This window comes from Dendrobates tinctorius, unplaced genomic scaffold, assembly GCF_039654945.1.
Source record: "Dendrobates tinctorius isolate UK_male_01 unplaced genomic scaffold, ASM3965494v1 ptg000270l, whole genome shotgun sequence".
In the NCBI taxonomy this organism is placed as follows: Eukaryota; Metazoa; Chordata; class Amphibia; order Anura; family Dendrobatidae; genus Dendrobates; species Dendrobates tinctorius.
Window position 1 is genome coordinate 10215484 of NW_027361937.1, and position 23693 is coordinate 10239176.

General features: G+C 38.8%; 1 protein-coding gene across 1 annotated transcript in view; it reads right to left on the bottom strand.

Annotated features, from left to right (window-relative positions):
• Nucleotides 1-20385, bottom strand: part of MYH7B (myosin heavy chain 7B) — a 48486-nt gene extending 28101 nt beyond the window's left edge. Inside the window, exons 1-16 of the mRNA XM_073559420.1 lie at nt 20229-20385; nt 19649-19752; nt 18637-18780; nt 16885-17041; nt 16309-16336; nt 13934-14030; nt 10624-10647; nt 9772-9864; nt 7149-7212; nt 6714-6812; nt 6507-6610; nt 3227-3365; nt 2365-2483; nt 1620-1769; nt 840-1010; nt 24-203 (exon numbers count right to left, since the gene is read on the bottom strand). Of these exons, the coding sequence (XP_073415521.1) occupies nt 24-203; nt 840-1010; nt 1620-1769; nt 2365-2483; nt 3227-3365; nt 6507-6610; nt 6714-6812; nt 7149-7212; nt 9772-9864; nt 10624-10647; nt 13934-14030; nt 16309-16336; nt 16885-17041; nt 18637-18780; nt 19649-19752; nt 20229-20328 (1773 nt within the window). The 5' untranslated portion in view covers nt 20329-20385. The remainder of the gene's footprint in view (nt 1-23; nt 204-839; nt 1011-1619; nt 1770-2364; nt 2484-3226; nt 3366-6506; nt 6611-6713; nt 6813-7148; nt 7213-9771; nt 9865-10623; nt 10648-13933; nt 14031-16308; nt 16337-16884; nt 17042-18636; nt 18781-19648; nt 19753-20228) is intronic.
• Between the last annotated feature and the right edge of the window lie 3308 nt (nt 20386-23693).

A 23693-nucleotide genomic window follows, 5' to 3' on the forward strand; every position in this document is an offset into this window, starting at 1 on the left:
TAATATAAAAGTTAGGCACTCACCACTCCGGCATAATGAACCAGCTCGAAATGAGGCTCATATCTGCGCTTCTTATCTACTTTTGGCCTCTGGAAGTTGGGAGATTTTCCCAAATGGTTGTCGTAAAGTTTGGCTTTAAAGGACATGTCTGATGCTTTAGGGAACATGCATTCTTCTTCAAGGATGGAAAGGATGCCTAGAGGCTAAAATGAAAAGTCACACATTAATATGCCAGCTATGCTTGTATATATAAAATGTTTGACAATTGTTGCTGTGTTCTAAACATTTTGATATATTGCTCTTTGTGTTCTTTATGGCTCAGATTGTTTGGCAAAACGTTTGGTCGTAGCTCATTGACCAGTTTAATATGTATAATATTAAATGCTGGTCAATGCTGATTAATATGCTGCCCTATAAGCAGCAGAAGGGCCTTCTGATGTAGAATGATGTGATTCAGTGGGTCACGGATACTCCACTGTTTGCAGATGAGCATGCTGTAGTACCGGGTGATTCCGGATGATTTACACCACTGCAAAATCTCAATATGTACATGTGAATTTGCCAAGGATTGATAACATCTGAACATACGTATAAAGCTCTCCCCCAGTTTACCACAAGGTGTTTATACTGACAGCTAGCCCTTCCTTACACCTCATACATGTGAACACTCAACTAGGCTGAATGTCCATGTGTCCTCTATGGGGAAAGCAGAGTAAGCTGCTGCCTGAAGAATAAAAGCATCAGTCATTTGCATTCCGAGAACCATACCCCTTAAAGTGTATAGGGGTTTTAAATCTACAATATGTCAAGGCTAACAGTACATCACATAAATGTTATACCTTCTCTATAAGGTCAATGCAAGCCTGTAAGTCAAGTCCAAAATCAATGAAGACCCATTCGATTCCTTCTTTCTTGTACTCTTCTTGCTCCAGGACAAACATGTGATGGTTGAAAAACTGTTGCAGTTTCTCATTGGTAAAGTTGATGCAGAGCTGTTCAAAGCTGTTATACTGGACGGGAAAAATACAGAATCCTGTTAGTAACAATGCGATTTTTTTTTCACCTAGCAGAAGAATAGCTTTTTCTTCTAAAAGAGGCAAAACTTTTTATTTTATTTTTTATGGTATTACATTACAAATATTCCAATTTTAGTTAAACTTACTTAAAAGGGTAATCCACCATTGCAACCATTTTATTCTTCCAGTACGTCTAAATTACAAAATGAAGCAACTCTGCAAACCGAATTAGGGTGCTTTCACATTGCTTTTAGTGTATGCTCGGTCGCCTGTTCAAATTCCCCATCCCACCTTCCCCAGCAACACGGTATTTGGGCTTATGTGTCGACAGGGCCATAAACTATAATGGTGCTGGCAGGGCAAACGTGTGCTATGACATGCATCATTTCCGGGCGTATACGCCTACTGGGGGGGACACTCAGACGTAGTAGACTGCGTAAAATGTTGTGTCTACATCCCTAAGCAGACCAGTGTCTCTCCATGTCTACTACTACATTCATTCTCCATGCCATCTTTCCCCACTTAACATTTTGCAATACATCCCAGAGACTTGACTTCTTTTAATACTAGTTGGACAGTTTAGATTTCTCTATAACACATTACCTCAAATATTTCAAAGCCAGCAATATCCAGCACTCCTATGAAGAACTGTCTGGCTAGCTTGGTGTCCAGTGTCCTGTTAATTCGACTAACAAGCCACTTGAACATGCGATCATAGGTAGCTTTTGCCAAAGCACCAACTGCAAATATAACCTGAAAATAAATGTAAAAACTAATATTAATACACTTTAAAATAGTATAGTAAATAATAGGGAACATATCAGAGACAGTCATACTCTAATGATACCAAATTTCGGATCTAAGCATAGTAAGGGATATATGAACACATGACATTTAAGCAAGGTGTAATATTTATGGTTTCACTTCTTACTCGACAAGAAAGGGCTCATTCAGACATCAGTTTTCACGTACGAGTGCTAGCCATATTTTTCACAGATCGCACTTTTACCTTAAACATATGGAGACTTGTCCGATTTTGTCCCAAGGGTTGGATCAAAATTGGCAATGCAAGTCTATGGGTCTGTAAAAAAACAGGACTGCACTCGGATGTTAGAAGGACATTGGATTATATCTATTCATATTCTTAATGGGAGTCCCCCATGTGATAAAATGAATATGAAGATGACCTAAGTCCCCAAATAAATTGCCTTTGCACGTTTAGGATGCTTTAACACATTGCTTTGTTTTTCCTGCAATTGCCAAAAAAAACCAATGTGACTTTATCAAAATTGTTACAAAAAAAAGAACCCATAGCCTTAAATGTAACTAACTATTTATTAACACTTACTTGTTCCACATTCTGACCTTTGGTCACATATTCATTGCCAACTTTCACTCTGGGATGGAGCAAACCTTTAATAAGATCAGCTGAACTGATCCCCATAAGGTAGGCAGCCTTGTCAGCACCTGTATAAATCAAAGGAGGGCCACATATCCAGGTTTAGCCAGACAATTATACCATAAGCAATCCAATGACTTCGGGAATAAACAGTTGATGATAATTTAAGCCAAGTAATTAAAGGAATTATCCAGGACTTTTATTATTTTTGTGTATGGGGCTAAGAACTAATAAGAAGGTAGTTTCTAACTACTTGTCTGTTCTTCTACAGCTTGAGCTGACGTAAAAAAGAAGCTGCTTTGTTGAGAGGTGAAGTGAAACAGTGGAATTTTCGGCTTAAATCATCCCCCGGTAGAGATTATATTGGGACATCATCAGAAGCTGTAGAACTGTCAACAGGAGTGGTCCGGCAGAGACTGGCTCTGGGAAGAACAGTTAGGAACTACCTGCCTGTAAGTTCTTAGCCACATGTACAAAAATAAAAAATAAAAAGTCACAAATAATTCCTTTAAGAAGAAAACGATTTTCTTACTCAGTTATTACAGTACAGCTGCTTTAGGATAAGACTGTTATTACAGTGCAGCTGCTTTAGGATAAGACCACTCCACCCATCTGGGGTGACCGATGGCTGCATGATTTTATTTCAGAAAAACCTCTTTTGTGGGCTCACACTTATTTTAAACTACATATATAACATAAAAACACATTTCAGCTTTACATCTAGGGGTGCATATCTCCAAAATATAGTGCTAGATTGCTCATTATTCAGCTGCACTGAGGCTTTACTGATACAACCAGACAATGCACCCACTTTCAGTGCCATCGGCCTCGGCTTGCTCCTCCCGCTGCTTCTGCTTGAACTTCATGTTCCCAAAATGCATGACAGCCCCGACTATTTTATAGCTGCCTGTCTTCTCCTCCTGACTGAAGCCTAAAATATCCATGGCGTGCTGTAAGAGGAAGCACAAGAGAAGCACATCAAATACTGTGTGTATATAAAAAAAAAACACCTGTCATATTAATGTCTATTATCCTTCCCTGTCACAACCTCTTAGGCTGTGTGCACACGCTGCGGATTTTACTGCGGTTCCGCAGTGGATTTGGCCGCTGCGGACCCGCAGTAGTTTTTGCTGCGGTGTACAGTACCATGATTCTCTATGGGAATCAAAAACCGCAGTGCAGACGGTGCGGAATTTTCCACGCGGATTATCTGCGGTTTTCAATCCGCAGAAAGAATTGACATGTCAATTCTTTCTGCGGATTCTGCTGCGGTTTGCCATCTCCTCCATTGAGGAGATGAAAAACCGCAGGGCAAAACCGCAGAGCAATCTGCAGGTAAAACCGCAGGTCTTTTGACCTGCGGATTTGACAAAATCCGCGCTGATGAATCCGCACCACAATCCGCAGCGTGTGCACACAGCCTTAGACCTTCTGTAGCAAAATAAATACAAATACAATCAACTCAATGTATAGTCTCTAAATGCTTCTTCAAATGAATTGTCCGGACAAAATAAAAATTTCCCAAAAAAATATCATATTCGGCCATACTCGCCTACTGGCACCCACTGTGGTCAGCCTAGAAAAAGGAGGTGTTGGTGCCATCATTCTACCAGCAGCCTTCGACTGGCTGCATTGGTCTGATAAATTGAGTAGCATGTCACCAGATGTTTTATGATGATGTTCTCCTAAAAGTTATCTGACCACTGCAGCCAATCACAGATCACATCAGTCCAGCGGCTGGTGGAACGGTGACATCACTGCTCCCTGTCTCTATGCAGACAACTGAGCGACCTGTGCTGGATCCAGGTGAGTGCTAGTAGATGACTACAACTGAGTTTATTATTCGTTATGTATCCTGTCCCCTGGGGAATATGTTACTATCACTGGACAACCTCTTCACGTTACATGTTCATTCAGTCAAATATCCTTAATCGCTTTACATTCCTATACAAATGAAAATCACGACACTATAACACACACTTCTAGATGCGATAATGTATCAGTAATGTTACCCATTTGCGTTAGTTCCCATTAAATAAGGTCCAAAATGTGGGGGGGGGGTTTGCGCAATCACAATTGGTGTGACATGTACAGGTGCATCTCACAAAATTAGAATATCATCAAAAAGTTAATTTATTTCAGTTCTTCAATACAAAAAATGAAAGTCATGTATTACATAGAGTCAATACAAACAGTGTGATCTATTTCAAGTGTTTATTTCTGTTAATGTTGATGATTATGGCTTACAGCCAATGAAAACCCAAAAGTCATTATCTCATTAAATTAGAATACTTTATAACACCAGCTTGAAAAAATTATTTTAAAATCTGAAATGTTCTCCTACTGAAATGTATGTTCAGCAAATGCACTCAGTACTTGGTCTGGGCTCCTTTTGCATCAATTACTGCATCAATGCGGCGTGGCATGGAGGCTATCAGCCTGTGGCACTGCTGAGGTGTTATGGAAGCCCAGGTTGCTTTGATAGCAGCTTTCAGCTCATCTGCATTGCTGGGTCTGGTGTCTTTCATCTTCCTCTTGACAATACCCCATAGATTCTCTATGGGGTTAAGGTCAGACGAATTTGCTGGCCAATCAAGCACAGTGATACTGTTGTTTTTAAACCAGGTATTGATACATTTGGCAGTGTGGACAGGTGCCAAGTCCTGCTGGAGAATGAAATTTCCATCTCCAAAAAGCTTGTGGGCAGAGGGAAGCATGAAGTGCTCTAAAATTTCCTGGTAGACGGCTGCATTGACTTTGGTCTTGATAAAACACAGTGGACCTGCACCAGCAGATGACATGGCTCCCCAAACATCATTGATTGTGGATACTTCACACTAGACCTTTGAAATCAAGATCCCAGAGTCTGGAGGAAGAGCAGAGAGGCACACAATCCAAGCTGCTTGAGGTCTAGTGTGAAGTCTCCATAATCAGTGATGGTTTGGGGAGCCATGTCATCTGCTGGTGTAGGATCACTGTGTTTTATCAAGACCAAAGTCAGCGCAGCCATCTACCAGGGAATTTTAGAGCACTTCATGCTTCCCTCTGCCGACAACCTTATTGGAGATGGAATTTTCATTCTAGAGCAGGAATTGGTACCTGTCCAAAGTGCCAAAAGTACCAACTCCTGGTTTAAAAACACCAGTATCACTGTGCTTGATTGGCGAGCAAACTCCATAGAGAATCTATGCGGTATTGTCAAGAAGAAGATGAGAGACACCAGACCTAACAATGTAGACGAGCTGAAAACTGCTATGAAAGCAACCTGGGCTTCCATAATATCTCAGCAGTGTCACAGGCTGATCGCCTCCATGCCACGCCGCATTGATGCAGTAATTGATGCCAAAGGAGTCCCGACCAAGTATTGAGTGCGTTTTCTGAACATACATTTCAGTAGGCTAACATTTTGGATTTTTAAATAATTTTTTTCAAGCTGGTGTTATAAAGTATTCTAATTTACTGAGATAATGACTTTTGTGTTTTCATTGGCTGTAAGCAGGTACGTACTGGGGCTAAAATTCAGCCCTGGCATTTGAAATCACACAGGCCCATGCTGTCCCCATCCTCAAGCACCAGATGGGATATATTACCCTGGATCTGGAGGAAAGCAAGATTTACTATAAGACCAATATTTCTAATGATACCTCTGTTACGACTCTTAACAGTATGGGTACCCTGAGAACACCGATTCTGTTAACAACATAGCAGACAAAGTGGCCCACCACCAGACAGGCCCTTCTGGCATTTGCGAGAATTGCCAGATGGGCAGTCCGGCCCTGGCTGTAAGTCATTATCATCAACATTAACATAAATAAACACTTGAAATGCATCACTCTGTTTGTAATGACTCTATATAATATATGAGTTTCACTTTTTGTATTGAAGAACTGAAATAAATTAACTTTTTGATGATATTCTAATTTTGTGGGATGTACCTGTAGACCATTTTACTGAACCAATAAATCACAATATGGACTTTATTTTGTGAATGCAGTCACTTACATTTCTTCAAGTTAATACAAGAATACATTTATATTTCAATCTGCTGTCATATTCTCAGTCTGTACACAGAAATCATTCATTTTACATACATCAGTGGCCATAAGCTCTTCTCCATCATCCAAGTTGTCCACAGTTGTTACACCTTGTGAGCAAAAATGGTAATCGTAGGGGTTGGTGGAAAGCAGTAGCATGTCTATTAAGAAAGATAAACATTAAGATCAGAACATATACAGAGGATTAATACTTATATTCGTCAATATGGAGAATTTCAGACATTTTATAAATAGATCTTCTACCTTGAAGCTCTGGCTTCTTCCCAGACAGAATCTGATAGTAAACATGGTAACTTCTTTCCCCAGGCTGCTGGAAAATCACTCTAGATTTCTCCAAAAGGTCTTATGAAAAAATTAAATGAAAATAGAATAAATAAGACAGAATATTGAGATTCTCAAAAACCCACTGAGAAATACCGTATGTGTTCTCTATTCTATTCTGTTCCATTCTATTGTATTGTATCCTATCTATATTAGTTGCAGAATATGCCACATAAAAATGCTGTTACTAACATGGATAACTAGAGGGACATTGCCAGCAAATACCAATCACTATCTATTTTATCTAAAAAATCTACTATCACAATGATGGAAATTAAGTTAATTCAGTTTGGCTGTCTAAATCTATATAACACACGTGTGTATGAATACCCAATGGATTCCTACAGTCGTACTTACAAATATCAATGTCAGCGGAAGCTAGCTTTCCTGTAGGTCCAAAATGGATTCTAATAAACTTCCCCTACGGAAACAAAGATAGCTGAGTTATATAATCTGAAAGCACAGCCATCAGCTAGAGTGCACATCTGCCCCTATGTAAATGAAGAGAGGTGACTCTGCAGTACTCCGCTACATCTACTATACAGTTAATGGAGTTGTGGTTTTCTGCTCCACAACTGATCACATCTGGTCAACACGGGAAAAGCAGTTAGGCGCATGTGCCGTGTGTTAATCCCCCACCCAGGGCTGCCATCAGGGCATTACTGCCATTACTGGTGTATGGGTCCCAGTGAGCAAAAACAAAGAGGGGGCTAATTTCTTTACTTTGCTTTACTAAGCCTTGGGGCCCCAGTCACTCACAGCCACAGCTACTTACATTGTATGGCTGCAGCACAGGGGGCTGGCCGCGTCTGACATGAGTGACGTCAGACACTGCCGGCCCGCCTTCTATTCTTAAGCTGCTGGCGTTCCCCAGGCCCTTGCAGCACATTATATGCAGGAGTTTAGGGCTCAAAAGTGATGAGGTGTGCGGGCCTGCCCATCTGCCCTCCCATTCCCCTATCCAACCTAATACTTATCCCCTATACAATACAATATATGGGATAATTATTAGGGGAAGTTCACATGGCGGATCTTCAAGCAGAAGTCTGGAGCGGGAAGCCACGCTGATATTCTGCTGAATATCCATGACTGCAGTTTCCTTTGTGCCTCCCATTTATCACTCTGGGAGACAGTGATGAGGATTGCAGAACAGCGGGTTTTAGGCACAACCGTGCCGAGAAGTGGAGTTTTTCCAAGTGTAGGCTGTGGGACTGTGGATAGTTTGTGGGGTGGAAGTGGAGCCGGGGTGGAGCCTGGGCGAAGTCTCAAGTGGGCCCAAAAATTTTGCCAGTATAGGGCCCTGAAATTCCTGGTGGCAGGTCTGCCCCCACCAATCTGATATTGATACCTATCCCAATGATAGGCCATCAATATAAAAGTGCTGGACAGTCCCTTTAAGTGTTCTAATTGTACTCTTATACTGTATTCCTATACCATTATGAACTCCTATTTCAATCATACCTCTAATGAAGGCATTCTGATTACAATGCCTAGATTGTGTACAGTATAAAATATTTCAGTATGTGCTGTCCAAACTATTCAAAGATGGGAAAACTTGCAATAGTCAGCATGCATCGTTCCTAATTCCATCATACACTTAAACTGTAACTGTTGTTTCAGGTGAATTAGCAGCAGAATGTGTGTGTCCGTTTCTAACTCTCCGTACCCTATCCATAGGCCTTTCTGAGAAATTGCAATCTCCTATTTCAGCAATGGGAAATCTGCCTTCACTGAATACAGATTTTACCACTGAATACAGAGTTTATATAGTGATAGATAAATCCAGGAGCAGAAAGAAGCAGATTTCTCTGATAAGATGTACTACAAAGTTTCTTATTTTCCAATATCACTATCGATTTATGAAAAAAAAAGAAATTACTGTTACTCTTTGCACAGTCGTACATACAGCCAATAGAAAATTAATGAATATATCTAATATATAAAGCTCAAAGTGTGTATGTATGTATGTATGTATGTGTGTGTGTATATGTCCGGGATAGGCATCCGCACCGTCGCAGCTACAGCCACAAAATTTGGCACAGTCACACGTCTGGACCCAGAGTGTGTCCTAAGCTATGTTGTGAGGCAAAATTTTAACCCCGCGCGTTCCAATTCACCAAACTATTTTGCCCCTGTATACATAATGGGGAAAAAGTGTGTGCGCGTCAAGCCCCGCCCCTCATTATGATGTCACAATGGTTGCCATGGCGACCATTATGTCATCAAGCCCCACCACTCATGATGTCATAATGGTTGACTATGGGATGGAGGATATGTATGACGGGTATATGAGCACGGGCCTATGGGATGGTGGATATGTATGATGGGTATATGGGCACGGGCCTATGGGATGGTGGATATGTATGATGGGTATATGGGTGCGGGACTATGGGATGGAGGATGTGTGATGGGTATATGGGCACGGGACTATGGGATGGCGGATATGTATATGGGCACTGGACTATGGGATGGAGGATATGTATGATGGGTATATGGGCACGGGACTATGGGATGGAGGATATGTATGATGGGTATAAAGGCATGGGACTATGAGATGAAGGATGTGTGATGAGTATATGGGCACTCGACTATGGGATGGCGAATATGTATGATGGGTATATGGGCATGGGACTATGGAATGGAGGATATGGATGATGGGTATATGGGCACGGGCCTATGGGATGGTGGATATGTATGATGGGTATATGGGCACGGGACTATGGGATGGATGATATGTATTATGGGTATATGGGCACGGGACTATGGGATGCAGGATAATTATAATTTGTTATAACTAACCACAGTTAGTTACTATGCCCGGGCAGCGCCAGGCTCTTCAGCTGGTGTGTGTGTATATATATATATATATATATATATATATATATATATATATATATATATATAATATATTTTTTTCTTAATCTTGCTCACTTGCTCAACAAATTATGTTTAAAATATGTCTGAAGTATCAAGAACTTACAAAGCGGGAGGAATTGTCATTTCTTAGTGTCTTGGCGTTGCCAAATGACTCCATTGCTGGGTTAGCTTCTATAATTTGGTCTTCAAGAGTGCCCTAAAGAAGAACAGAATGCTGATAAAAAGTTACATATCTATCTATGAGTAAGTCCATTTTTCCATGTATCTAATGGATCAAACTAGTTTCTTGAAGAAAACATCCTTTGTTTCTAATTCTAGATAACCTCTTTAATCTTGCTTCCAAGACCTACAGTGATCAGTGTTTTTTTGTCAATGGGGCTATATGAGAATGGAAACAGGTGGCTGCTTTCTCCCATAAACATTTTGCTTTGTCTGCAAAACCCTCTAGAAATGGTGTTAGGGCTTGTTCACACTTATGATGTAATCGGACGAGTGCAATCCGCTAACAAATCGTATTGCTCTCAGCCCACTGTTAAACTATGGAGCAGCTCACATCTGCGATTATTTTCTCATGTCGATTCGGCATGAGAAAACAATGGCAGCTTACTGAGATTGCATCCGAGAATCGGATTGCACTCGCCCATATAAGTCTATGAGTGTATGTGAAACATCGCACTATACTCGGCTATCACCAAAGTGCAGTGCGATTCCCACAGGCGGCGGCAAAGGAGGAGATGGAGAAATTAATTTCTCCGTCTCCTCTGCAGCTGTGCTCGGATTCTCACATGCGAGAGGATGGGAGCACAGAGCACTGACACTCGACTCACGCCCGCAGCAGAGCAGGAGCCGAGGGTTATTAGCATATCGCATCTGATTCTCTCGCATCGGATGTGAAACGTTAATGTGACTCCGGCCTTGGGTGTAGTCTCTACTTGCAATGCATTTATACACTTACCCCGGTTTTGGTGGCAAGAGCTAGCTGAAAAGAAAGATCAAATATAATGAATATAAAAGAAACATAATAGCAATGGTTAATTATTAAAAGTAACACCAAACTGCAATAAAGCTGTAATTTAATCAAGTAATAAGTAGCCACAACGTTATAGTAAGGCAATTCATAAAGCGGCCACAAATAGGAAGTAATTAAATCAATAATTGACACATTGCTATATAAAAAAAACCAGAATCATTTCTAAAAAGCAAAAAAGAAACTTGAGGGATTAAAGAATAAGCCAAAAAAAAGTATAAGATAAAGCTAAAAAGTTCACTCTGCCCCAAAAATGTGAAGAGTAAAGTTCAATGTTTGAATTAAGATTAGACAAAATATGATTAAAAACAGTTAATCCAAAAAGACTGAGAGGGAAAAAAGCGGGTGAACACCAAGAAAAAAAAACAAAACAAAATGGGACTTGCAAAAAGTAGCAAAGAAGGAAAAAAAACAGAAATGCAGTTACAGATAGTATGTTGAAACAATCATTTTAGTGGCTTTGAAAATTAAAAATATCAAGGGTTGAAGGGAAACAAAGAAAGAGATGAATGGCCTTAGACTTATATGTTGTTTTTTTTTTAATTCAGTTTTTGGTAGTCTCTGAACTGCTGACATGTCGGTAAGAGCTCGTTTACACTGCCGTATAGCATCGAGTGCTATCTGATGTTTTATTGGATAGCACCCGCCCAATGTTATAGTATAGGGCAGAGGAGATCAGCAATTATTTTCTTATGCCGATTTAGCATGAGAAAACAAACGCAGCATGCTGCTAGTATGGCCAGGGGTCACACTTGCGAGTGCAATGCGAGAAACTTGAGCGAGTCTCTCGCCTCAATACCCGGCACTGCCGTCGGCACTCGGGACCGAAGCGTTCAGCTGCATAGAAATGCATGCAACCGCATACTCCGGTCCCGAGTGCGGCAGTGCTGAGTATTGATGTGAGACATACACGCGAGTTTCTCGCATTGCACTCGCAAGTGTGACCCCTGGCCTACATCTGAGAATCGGATTGCATGCACCCACACAAGTCTGATTTTCTGACATGAGTGGATCACTGGCTGTGTGAGCGAACCCTTAGGCTCATTCAGACGTCCGTGAGTTACGTACATTTTCCTTCTCAACCTGCATCTTATAAAGACCACTTATGATTACAAAACCTGCCCCTGCATTAGTTTGCATTCACACAGTGTGACCACAGTGCAGATTTTTTTTGCTACCGCTTTCCAAAAATACATATTTTCAGGGGGCACAGTATTCTAGAATCAAAGTAATACTGCTGTGTTTCTCTAGCAATTTTACTGAGATTTCGATCATATTCCAGCAAAAAGGATGTTTTACTGCAATTGCAAATATTGTGACAAAATCGACGAGCTTTTGTTGCGACTTCAGCAAAATCTGCAATGTGACTGCAATATGTGAAAGCAATCTTATTGTCCTGGATATCAATTCTAGAACTAGGTACCATAATTCTCCGTAAAATACTATCTAAATATAGATACCAGCACTGCCAGACCTAAAATGAGGCATGTAACTAGTAGTCACAAACAAGGAATCGTCACCTCTTTGACTAAGGGTAGTCTCTAGTAGTAAACTCGAATGCCCCAATTCATTGTCTTTGTGCCTTTTTTCTGGAGTATAAATGTTTCTAATGGCTCGTATTTTTAGTAAAAATCGACATCACTCGGACCAATGTGGCTGTGTAGATCAGTAATTTTTTTCACTGACTGAATCCACGTGTGAAAAAAGCATCATTTGCAACTTTGCAAAATGTTTCTGAAATTGCACTCCAGCACTGTGCTACGCGAAATCTTATCAAATTTATATTTGCGCAAGTGAAGCTCTGGGCCACTTTTTTTATCTAAAAAGGCACAAAAAAAGGTAAAAGACGAAAACAAAGAATATTTTTGATGTTAAGCAAATTCATCAACCCACATGTGCCATTCTGAAAAAAGTTGACTCAAAAAACAGCAACGAGTAACCAGACAAAATAAGTGAAAAGTCACCTAAAAAACAAAAATGCAAACAAGTAGACTGTGTCCAAGCAGATACTAGATGAAAAATAGAAAAAATACTTATTCTGCCTAATTTATAATAGCTATGTTTCAAGTATTAAAAAACACAAGTAATGAATCGGGGCATAAAAGTTTTATTTAGATAACTTCCATGGGTTGTGTGCAACCTGTGGATTTCCCACTGTTTGGAAACTACAAAAATTATGATGCCCTGACAGCTAATTTTACAACATACATGCAATGCAAATTCATTCTATATTTTCACTAAAGCAACACAGGAAGAGATATAAAATATTAGCTATTAAATGATCCTTCAGGACTACTTGGTACTTGAAATAAGTGAGTTGGCCAGCCTTAGGCCGGGGTCACATTTGCAAGAAACTCGCACAAGTCTCGCGTCTAATACCCGGCACTCGGGACTGGAGTGTGCAGCTGCATGTATTTCTATGCAGCTGAGCGCTCCGGTCCGAACTGCCAGCGGCAGTGCCTGGTATTGAGAAGCGAGACTTGTGCGAGTTTCTCGCAAGTGTGACCCCGGTCTTAGAGTACAAGTCTGCAGTCACTCTATGAGACTGCCAAATTGTGAATCATCACAGTGCACGCTCTGCGTGCTGTGAGCATTCTCCAATACTGGGAGTGGTGGGCGCGTGACCGCAAGTATGCGATTTGACATGTGGTCAAGTGCCGACTAGACATGCGCAGCCTTGCTCAAAGGAAGGGCATTGAGCAAGACCGTACACATCTAGTTGAAATGTGGCCAGAAGTTCGAAAATCGCATACTTGCGGTCACATAACCGCCTGGATCCGGTGCTGGCACTGGAGAATCCTTACAGCACACAGAGTGTGAACTGTGGGGTTTCACAAATCTACAGTCACACAGAGTGACTGCAGACCTGTAGCCTAAGGCCATGTGCACACCTCTGAATGTTCCACTCCTAGTTTTGGCTTACACATACTGAGGTAAAATACTGACCACATACTGAACCTGTGAAAGTTGCCTAAGGCCGAACAACTCCTGTACCTCTGAGCTGTATAAATTAGTGGATGATCATAGGACCTTCTGCATTACCTAAACTTGTCCTAATCCAGGCCTACTAACCACTCTAGCTAAATATATTTCATGAAAAGATTGACTCTCGTGTCAAAATAGATTATTTCCACAAGAAAAAGGTACATGGATAGCAAGATGGAAAAAGAAAATGCAAAAGCAAGAAAAAAAGGAAGGAAAATGGCAAGGGAAGCACTGCCAAAAAGCTCAATCTTACGCCTTTTTTCCCGATTGTATCCCCAAGGGCTGCCACAATAGCAAAGTACTGAATTACACGTTTCGTGTTAACAGTTTTGCCTGCACCGGATTCTCCGCTTAGGGTAACAGAAAGATGTGAAATGTTGAGTGAAGGCAGAATGATTTAAGGTAAAATGATATAACAGTACAATTGGGTCAATCCACAAAATATTAGTGGACACTATATTGTTGTGACCAGTAATAGGAGCTCTATGTTCATAAATTCTCTGACCTTACCAAGGAAAAATTATAATCAATGATGCATGCAAAAGTGTGTAAAATCATGACAAAATGTGATAATTGCAAAACATTAAAAACAACATAAACCAATGGAACATAAAAATAATTCTATAATAAAAAAATATAGACAAATTAACAGTACATCAATATGACATAGATATTGGTATTGAAATTCTATTATTTGACAAACTACAATCTCACTAAGGCCTCATTCAGATGCCTGATTTTTTTTTGTGTACGAGAAAATAGAACCAATTATTCTGATCAGACTCTGATCCGAGTTTCTCAAAATTTGATCAGAGTGTGAACTGAGTGTCATCCAATTTTCTCGTATGTGGAGGAATAAACGTTTTCCACCTTCTCCATTCTGACAATCCGTGAAAATCAGCCTGCACTCAGATGTCATCCAAGTGTAGCCTGATTTTTTCATGGACCTGATCACGCATTGCTGATTTTGATCTGATCCTCAGATCAAAATCGAACATGTCTCTGATATTTTCCAAGGGCAACTCAGTCCGAGAAAAAATTTGGACATGTACCTGTAATAGTCTATGGGCCTATTGACAAGTGCTATCCATGAAAAATATACGAGAAAACTGAACTTCTGAATGAGGCCTAATGACTTTATATTTGTTTATAGGCTGTTGTAGGACTCCCTATAGGACAGTCATACAGACAATAAGCCAGTTTGTACAATATCACTATAGACTGGGTTGACCATTCTTTACATATAGTGTAATTACCTTATTCTGATATTAAAAGAACCTAATAAGTGCAGAATATTTTGTATAACTAGACTGTCATAAAAGAGTATATAAAATCTTCTTGTGAGGATAGAGAACTATGAGGAGGATAACCCAAAATAATCACACAAGTCAGACTTCTATATTGCGTTGTTTGGTTCTCAGCTATTTAAGGTCCATGACTGCAGAATAACCTGCTAATCTTAGGTATATCACATTGTCTTTTCACAGGTATATGTAAAAATAAAAGTAATGTTACTTTTATCTAAAGAGAGAAGGACGTGTGACATAGTGACAGCCCGGTCTGTATAATGTTACTGGAGCTGCCGATAAACTAATGCTCTATATCTGCAGTAACCAATTGTTCTGGAGTGATTCATGGCTATGAATAGACCTACTGGCATTATAGTCCCAGATAACAAAGGCTATGGACAATGATAGCAGGATTGCCGCAGAAGGAGGACAGCCAGGCATTTTAATGCCAGATCTCTGGTTTACCTAATTAGGCAATGGCGTAGTACAGAGATGTGATGTGTCTCATACGATTCTTAATTTAGCTTTCCTATGCCTGTAATATATGTGCAAGTCTATTCAGATGGCCGTCTATTGTCTGAATGTTACAGTAAACTTGGTTTTTACAAGTTATGTGATTGGTACCACAGTTTTGTGAAGCGACTATTTTGTAGATTCCTGCAATCTACTCCGATAAATAAAAACTACTAAATATCTGGATGTTTGAGACACAAAGTAAGAAATTCCTAAACCAGGAAAATAAAGGCTTGTGATGCCTCATGTCATAAAACCACATTGGGACACAAAAATCCTGGCTTACCCAATCTGCCTCACATAGCTGCAACAGATTTATTTTCTCTTTTAGACACTTTTGGCATCTTGTGCAATTACCCGAGCAAAGAGCAAAATGTTCATTCTGTGGGTGGACGGCTGGTTTATGCCAGCATAAAATCGTTATCGGAAGCACATCACTCCGTGTTTACACAGGAGGTGCGCCGCAGATCACATGACGCTATATAAAGACAGAGTGATCATAATAGTGATCGTTCTGTCCCCGTCATTGTTAGTCAACCTGTGTAAATTGACAGTCAATGAAAAACTTGTCATATAGTTTATCGGTGCTCGTTAATGATGCATTGACTGGCTGAAATCAGCATAAGTTATATCTATGAGGGATTTTATCATTTAAAATTTAATTTTGTTCAAGCTAATCTCGAGTGAATCCCAAGTGCACATTTGCTGTGTGTGATATTATATGGATCTCATTGAAAACTTTTCATGAATATGCAAAGAATACAAAATGCTTAGTGCCTGATATTCATGAAATGCACATGTATAATATTTCATGTAAGGTACTTACGTGATTAGCATAGATTGGTTCTCACGATCTAAAAGTATAAGTAAATAACAGGAGATAAAGTTCAGCTTCTGTAATATGTGACTTCTTACATTTTTGCAGTAGAGCATTCTTTACTACTATTTTGGTGCATCATGATGTGATGTGGAATATTACTATGATCCTTTACATGACCTTTTTACAGAAATTCTATTGTAATATCCTTGCTATGTATAATATATTTTTATGATTTTCTGGTGATGCAGTTCACCATTACTACTCGGTATTATTACTCCACTTGCTCCAGTTGGAAAGGAAAGTGATTTGGGTAATAGAAATATGTCCAACTAATGCAGATTACATAATTTCTTAATATAAAAGTTGAAACAGCTTGAGGGTAAAGCTTGTTTCGAGAAATTAATATCCTTGATTCTAAAAATGGCTGCCCCCACTAAACGTAATCAAGGTCATGTGTCCTGAAGATAAGGAAAGGAGATCAAAAGTAATAATGTTGCCCCTCTGCCATTCCTTTTTCATGGTTGATTTGTAAATATTTCCTATAGATATCCATAGGGTAAAAATGATTTACTGCATACTCACTTCGCACCATGTCGTTGTACGCATTATCAGCAATGGAGTAAATATGTGGTGGAGCTTCTGTTCGTCGCTTGCCTCTGTAAGCGGCCACAACCGGAGATGTGTAGACAGGAAGCCATTTGTATGGATTCACAGTTACACAGAAGAGCCCGGAGTAGGTCTGAAAAGAGAAAGAAGAAAAAAAAACTTGAACTGTGCAACAGCTGTGCTCATAAACTACAAAGTGGCCATAGATCACTTCCAAGAACCTCAATAGTTCTTTCCATGGTTAATTAAATGAAATATCTACCATGTTAGGATATCATCTGTCAGAAAACAGGTTGAAGCAAACATTTTTTTTTACACTCTGTTTGTCGGAACTCGGAATATTCATTTAATGTAGTTTTGTTTCTTCTTTTTTTTAGCAAATTCTTCATGTGGCAAATTTAATATTTAAAAATAAACCATATGTTTTAAACTTGAACATCCTCTGTCCATTACTTTGTACCTCTTAATTTCTCCTTTTTCTCATTGGTATAGCTCATTTTAATAGTGATGTACATGAGGTGCAAGCTCAATTAATTTAGCTGCGAACAATTTTTGCTTGAGAGGCTTCAGCATTCCCTGACTGATGACTTTTTTACACATTGCCAAATAAAGATTCTGGAATACCATTACAGTAAATTAAATGACTTATCCTTGTTACCTGGAATTGATATTTTTAGTTATGCTAATGTTATTATAATGTTGTAATATACTGTCGGGTTTTTTTATACTACCATTCCCTTTTGCTATGTCTCCCAGAGAGTTTAAATTATAATTAATTTTATAACATGTAAAATGTAGGTAAATTAACCTTATAGTAAATCTACAACTGAGGGCAACTATAGGAACTTATTAATAGTTTGCACCCAGATATTAGGGATGTCAGATGGCTTTTTTTTTCTGATGACTCGTCATTCAAGATCAGTCTGTCAAGGTTATTGTTGACAATGACAATGCTGTACATTAAAACAAGAAATAATAGATTAATCACATCCATGATCTGCAGCTTAGTCTGGATTTATGTTCATGGGATGCAGATCTTTCATTCACATGAGACTTTTTATAGAAGCACTTCTCCTCCCATCAAAGTTTTATCCTTTAAAAATAATGCAAGCATCATATTATATAGCACTGTGTACTTACAATTGCTCATTTTGCCTTTCTACACAATTAATTCTTCTCTTTTCTCTGCTCTATGTAGAAACAAGAAGTCTCTTTTACCTGCATGAAATATCCCCCTCTTCAACTCCTGACCCAGCTGTTCCCTTCTGCCAGGGACTTTTGCAGTGTTGACTGATGCAGGAAAAAGAGACTGCTTATCTCTACATAGAGCTTACATTCAGCTAGTCTGTTTTTAATCATAGACCTAATGGAAAAGAGAATAATTAACTAGGTAGAAGAACAAAATGAGCAATTGTAAGTACACAGTGCTATATACTATGGTGATTTAAATATATTAAGAGGATAAAAACTTTGATGGGAGGAGTGCTTCTTTAAGTATATCATATGACAATTACGGAAAATCCAATATGGCAGATCAACTTTTTGACAAGTATCTGCCGTTGTTTGGCACAACATCACAAAAAGGTGCTGCTTGTTGTAAAACAATGACTAAATTTGACCATTCAGGCAAGTTAAATCTCTAGTAGTAGATGACCAACTTTGGCTCATTCACTGCACTGAATACATCTGTAAGACGCTTCATGGATGAAAATGTTAAGGCCCTCTTACATAGATCATCCAGTTGGCATAGCGACGTCTCAAATTGGAAAGGACTGAAGCCTCATTGAGGTGAGTTAGCATAGCCATGTCTTCAATCATGTCAAATTTTGGAGGGTTCATCTGCTGGATGTCATCTTCCTTCACAACCAGAGTCTGAAAAGAGACAAGTGTACAAGAGATTTACAACCAAGTCAGTGTTCAATAGGAAATGCAATGGGACTTCTCGATACTCTTACATTCTCAATGTAATACTTGTGTTCTTCTCCTCCTATTCCTCACGCGTGAGCACCGTTATCAAACATAATCTAATGGATTAACAAAACTTTTCAAATAGAAGCAAGGTGAATTTGAATAATATAAAAGTTACCATTGTACTGAAAGTAGATGAATCTCTAAAATGGCTATGGTTTCCAGCCTTGCCAAGATGCGACTAGCGCTCTGTTGATGGCACTTTAATGCACTTTAGTTTTTTTTTCCAGAACTAGAAAATTGACTATCTTTAGATTAAGATTTGTGGGGTTTCAATTGTCATCACCTCCACCAGTCAGCTGACTGGCAACTCCTAGATTGTTTACCAGGCAAAACTCTGCACTTTTAGCAATGGATGTATCCAGTATTACAATTAGGAACTGCTCAGTTTAAGAGAATGGAACTAAACTTCAATACTAGTCACTACTATTAACAAATTGTCCTATCCGGTAAATAATGAAGCACCCGATGTAGTGCTGTGGCCCCTTCAGTCAGCTGATTGGCAGTTAAACTCCCACAAATCTTAAATTAAACACTTTGCAGTCAAATAAAAAAAGAAAATGTGTTATATGAGTTGATGACATATGCTGGAGATATACCTCTGGTGTGCCTATGTGCCCCCAAGTACCCAGCACATGGCAACAATAGGATACGTGAAAGCCTTCTGCTGGGAGAACATGTCAGGACAGGCTCCAGAAGTATATCTCTGATGGCTCAAATAAGATGGAACAAAGCAGAGATGGAAAAAATATAACCTGTTAGGTAAACTCACCCGTTTGTCTTTTGTTTCCACTGTGACTTTGCCACCTGTGGATTCCTTGATTTCAACTTCAATGTAGGCTTCCTTTTCATCTGGAATGAATGCCTTCTTCTTACCTACGGTACATCATACAAAAGAAATATATACAGTGATATCATTTAGAAATGACAAAAATACAAATGGTTATATGTAAGACCCATTTGACACTTGTCATAAACTAGAAACTGTAGGTATACAATGCTTTTGCCTTTTCATGTGTATGCACATCAATGCAAATACATTTATCTGTAACAGGAAACAGCGCTGTCCAGTAAATTGATATGTAATTATCGATTTATAATAATTGTCTTGAATGAAACATGGCTGGAATACCCAGTCCAGACCCTATAAAAGTATGGTGTTGTGCATAATATTGAAAAACTCCTTTAGCTGAAAGCTCGGCATGCCTAGTATTGGACCCTTACCTATCATAAGCATTCAAAACCTAGATAACGCTTTTAATTCTATAAATTACTAGATTGGGCATAGGCACACAATATGACAATGCCAAAGACATTTATTAAGAAGGCATACAACTATCATGTGCATTTACCATCAAATGGGATAGTATGTAGCTTCATCAGTTCGTCATCACTTTTCCGCAAATAGTCTGCGGCCTCCCCAAACTCGGACATATCCAAGAGCGAAGACATGATGAACAAAGACTAAGACGGAATGCGGCAGAAACGGGAATATCAGGGAAGCTCCTCACCCCTAGAAAATAAAGAATATAACAATAAGTCCTACCGGAGAAACGCCTCTATAGTCAAGATTCTCAGTGTAAATCTTTCTCTACCCTCACACTTATTTTACCTTTACAAATAATAATAATGAAAAAAATTGTCTTTATTAACACAAATGCACCAAGGAAGCCAACTTTAATGAAATTTGGCCATAACACAGTACCATTTTAATTGTGCATTCGCAAGCAAGCACCGCTTGACTTTGAGTTACAGCCTTTTGAATGTCTCAGTCCCAACTTTCTGGTGTGATGACAACTTTCCAGTTTATCATTGCATCTTGCAACCTGACTGTGTGGTTTTAGATCCGTTCAGTCACAAGAGAGATAGTGAGGTCAGACAGGAGTGCAGAATAAGAAAGTCAGGCTGGTAAGATTTTCAATTCACTCAAACGGTGCATTATGTGGTTCAATGCAGTGCAAGATCTGTCAAGTTGTTCCATATCACATTTAAGAAAACCAAGTGTTTCTGGACCTTGTTTTAAGTTTCCTGGGGGGACTGCCACTCCAGAGCATTTTGGCACTTTGTTGAAAGCATACTATCTTAGAATGTCATTGTACACTAAAGTATTTATCTCTGCTGGACCTAAGTAGCCCAAACCATGAAAAAAAAACCTAGAAAAAAACCCAAAATTTAGCACTTAGCAATACTCATTTTTTCAAACCCATTTTTGTCCACCTGTCTGCCAGAGTGTCTGGAATGCCAAATCCAGTAATGCTATGTTTTTCACTACTCTGGCTGACGCTTGACACTGCTCAGGGCGATCTCTGCGTTGTGCATAGTTGTCATAGAACCTTATTCATACAACCATTTTTGTGCTGACTTTTTTTTCTAAAGGCATACTTTGGTTAAATTGAATGTTGCAAGTGAGAAGAGAAAACAGCGCAAAATTTAACAGCCACTTCTCCTAGCCAGCAGGTGATCAGACCAGCACAACCAAAAAACATTTTTTCATCCATTGTCTTGTTGGATCATAGGAAAATATCATTAAAAGTCGTTGAGCTTTTTATACGGACTCTGACCATGAAGATTGAATGGCCAATGGTTGAACCCACTAATGAGGAGTGTCCATATACTTTTGGACTTGTGGTATAATGATTCTTTATTTTTCATCTCCCAATAAGTGGTGACAGAGGTGTCTACTCTAAACTGCTCTTTCCTCTTTCTCAAATATGGCCAAGCTAATAATTCCCACATGAGGGGAAATAAGGAGAAATAAATGTCCATCTATCAAACTTCTGGCTAGTAGTTAACTAATATTTATGGCCATCTAACAGGCTGCACAATACTGGGTAACCCTGCTAAAGTTCCCTGATGAAACATATAAAAGAGAGCAGCTGTTGGCACAGAGGTTAAAGGCAACATTGTGTCACGGTAATCCAGCACAACAAAAACATTTTTCTTAAACAGTAAGCCACTTGAGGCACATCCATGACCTCAGCCTCTTGACATGGTCCTAGCTGTGTAACATTATCCTATACTCACCAGGCAAACCAAGAAGTGGCCTAAGGTTAAACTCATTGTTTATGTCCACTACAGCATGTGCCCTGACCTTGATCTCTGTGTGTAAAAAATGTACAATGTGCCCTGTGCCTTTACACAACAGGTGCCGATGAGCCACCATCATAATTACGGACATTATGGTATAGCACAGCCAAAACATTTTCAGTCAGTTGTCTTCAACTTGAGTTTTTAGTTACAGCCTAACTTACTTAGTCATACATTATTTCTGAGCACGTGAAAACAGCCTTCACATTGCAGACAACTCCAATATAAATGCAAAACTGGGTAGATCTCTGCTCATTGTACTGGGGAAGTTGTGTGATGACCCTACAGGGTGCTGTATTGGACACTCTATTGTTTGCTGCCGAGCCTTACCAACAACAGACACCACGAAAACAAAAAGAAAACACATTTCTGAGTGCTTCAATGGGAAATATTTTGTGTGATTGATTTTATTTTTCTGATAATTTGGTATAATATTAGTTAGCGCGATCAACCTTGTAAGGAATCACGAACATGGCCATCTACACAACTTTCAAGCTGTAGTAGGGCACCCATCTTTCTACACCATTTCTCGGAATTAATAAGCACACAAAAGTAAAACAAGAAAACTTATTGCTCATATTATTGAGGTATGAAAGCAATGCTTTCAGAAAAAAATAACCAGCAAGATGGTGCCGCATAGATCACCAAATGGCGGCACCCAATAGAGTTCCTGCAGTTCCATGCTCAACAACCTGCTTCTTACATTTCTGCCGTGTACATGAAACTCAAAACTGTATATTACTCAAGGTATAAATGGTGAAATATAAATGATTATATAGATATGTTTGCAAACAAGGATATCCCTAATAATGATAAAAATGTTTTCATATAATTTTGGTGATCATTTAAGAACAAAAAAAACTAATAGAAGTTTTTTATGAGTTTTGCCTGATCAATGTTGTTGATTAACTAATGTGGCTGTTTATGTAAGGCTGAACGCAAATCCGCCCCTACGATTATATTTAGTATATTGTATATATAGTATGTGGCATTTAGACAGGGCACTGCAAGCTACATGAGCTCCTCTTGTAGTAATATTCCCTAAAATCTCAGTAATCACAAATACAAATGTATAATGTATATACATAAAAAGGTAATATACATTATAATATTTCTTATCTAAAATAACAAAGGAACGTAGTAAAAATAAAATAAAGACTGTATGAATAAAATATTCTGAATAAATTGGAGCTAAGTACTGGCTAAGAGGAAGGAAATAAAACTGTATGCCCCATAAAAAAAACAATCTATAAATCTATGCAATTAGAACAGAAGTTATAATTTGATTACATGAAGTGTCAGCAATAAATGTCATTATTATATTGTGTTGGAGAACCCCACTAAATAATAAAATACATCATACAAGCATCATCTAAAGGGAATAATAAAGAAAGTGATAAGAAAGAAATGTAGAAAATTATAGAAAGTGCTAAGAAAGAAATATAGAAAGTTGTAGAAAGTGCTATGAAATAGTATAAACTGAATGTATGTAATTTTTTAGGACACATTATTTTATGGATGTATTATAAAATGGATCCCATCCCACCTATGTCGGATATTTATTAATGTTATGTTTCATGATGTATGATGCACAGTAGCTACAAAACATCAATCAATATAATCCTCAGGTCCATCAAGAAGTATATTAAAGATGGTGAATAATGTTGTATTTAGTAATATTGTAGTTAAAGTGAAATACGGTACAGAAGTAATTAAAAGTATAAAAATGC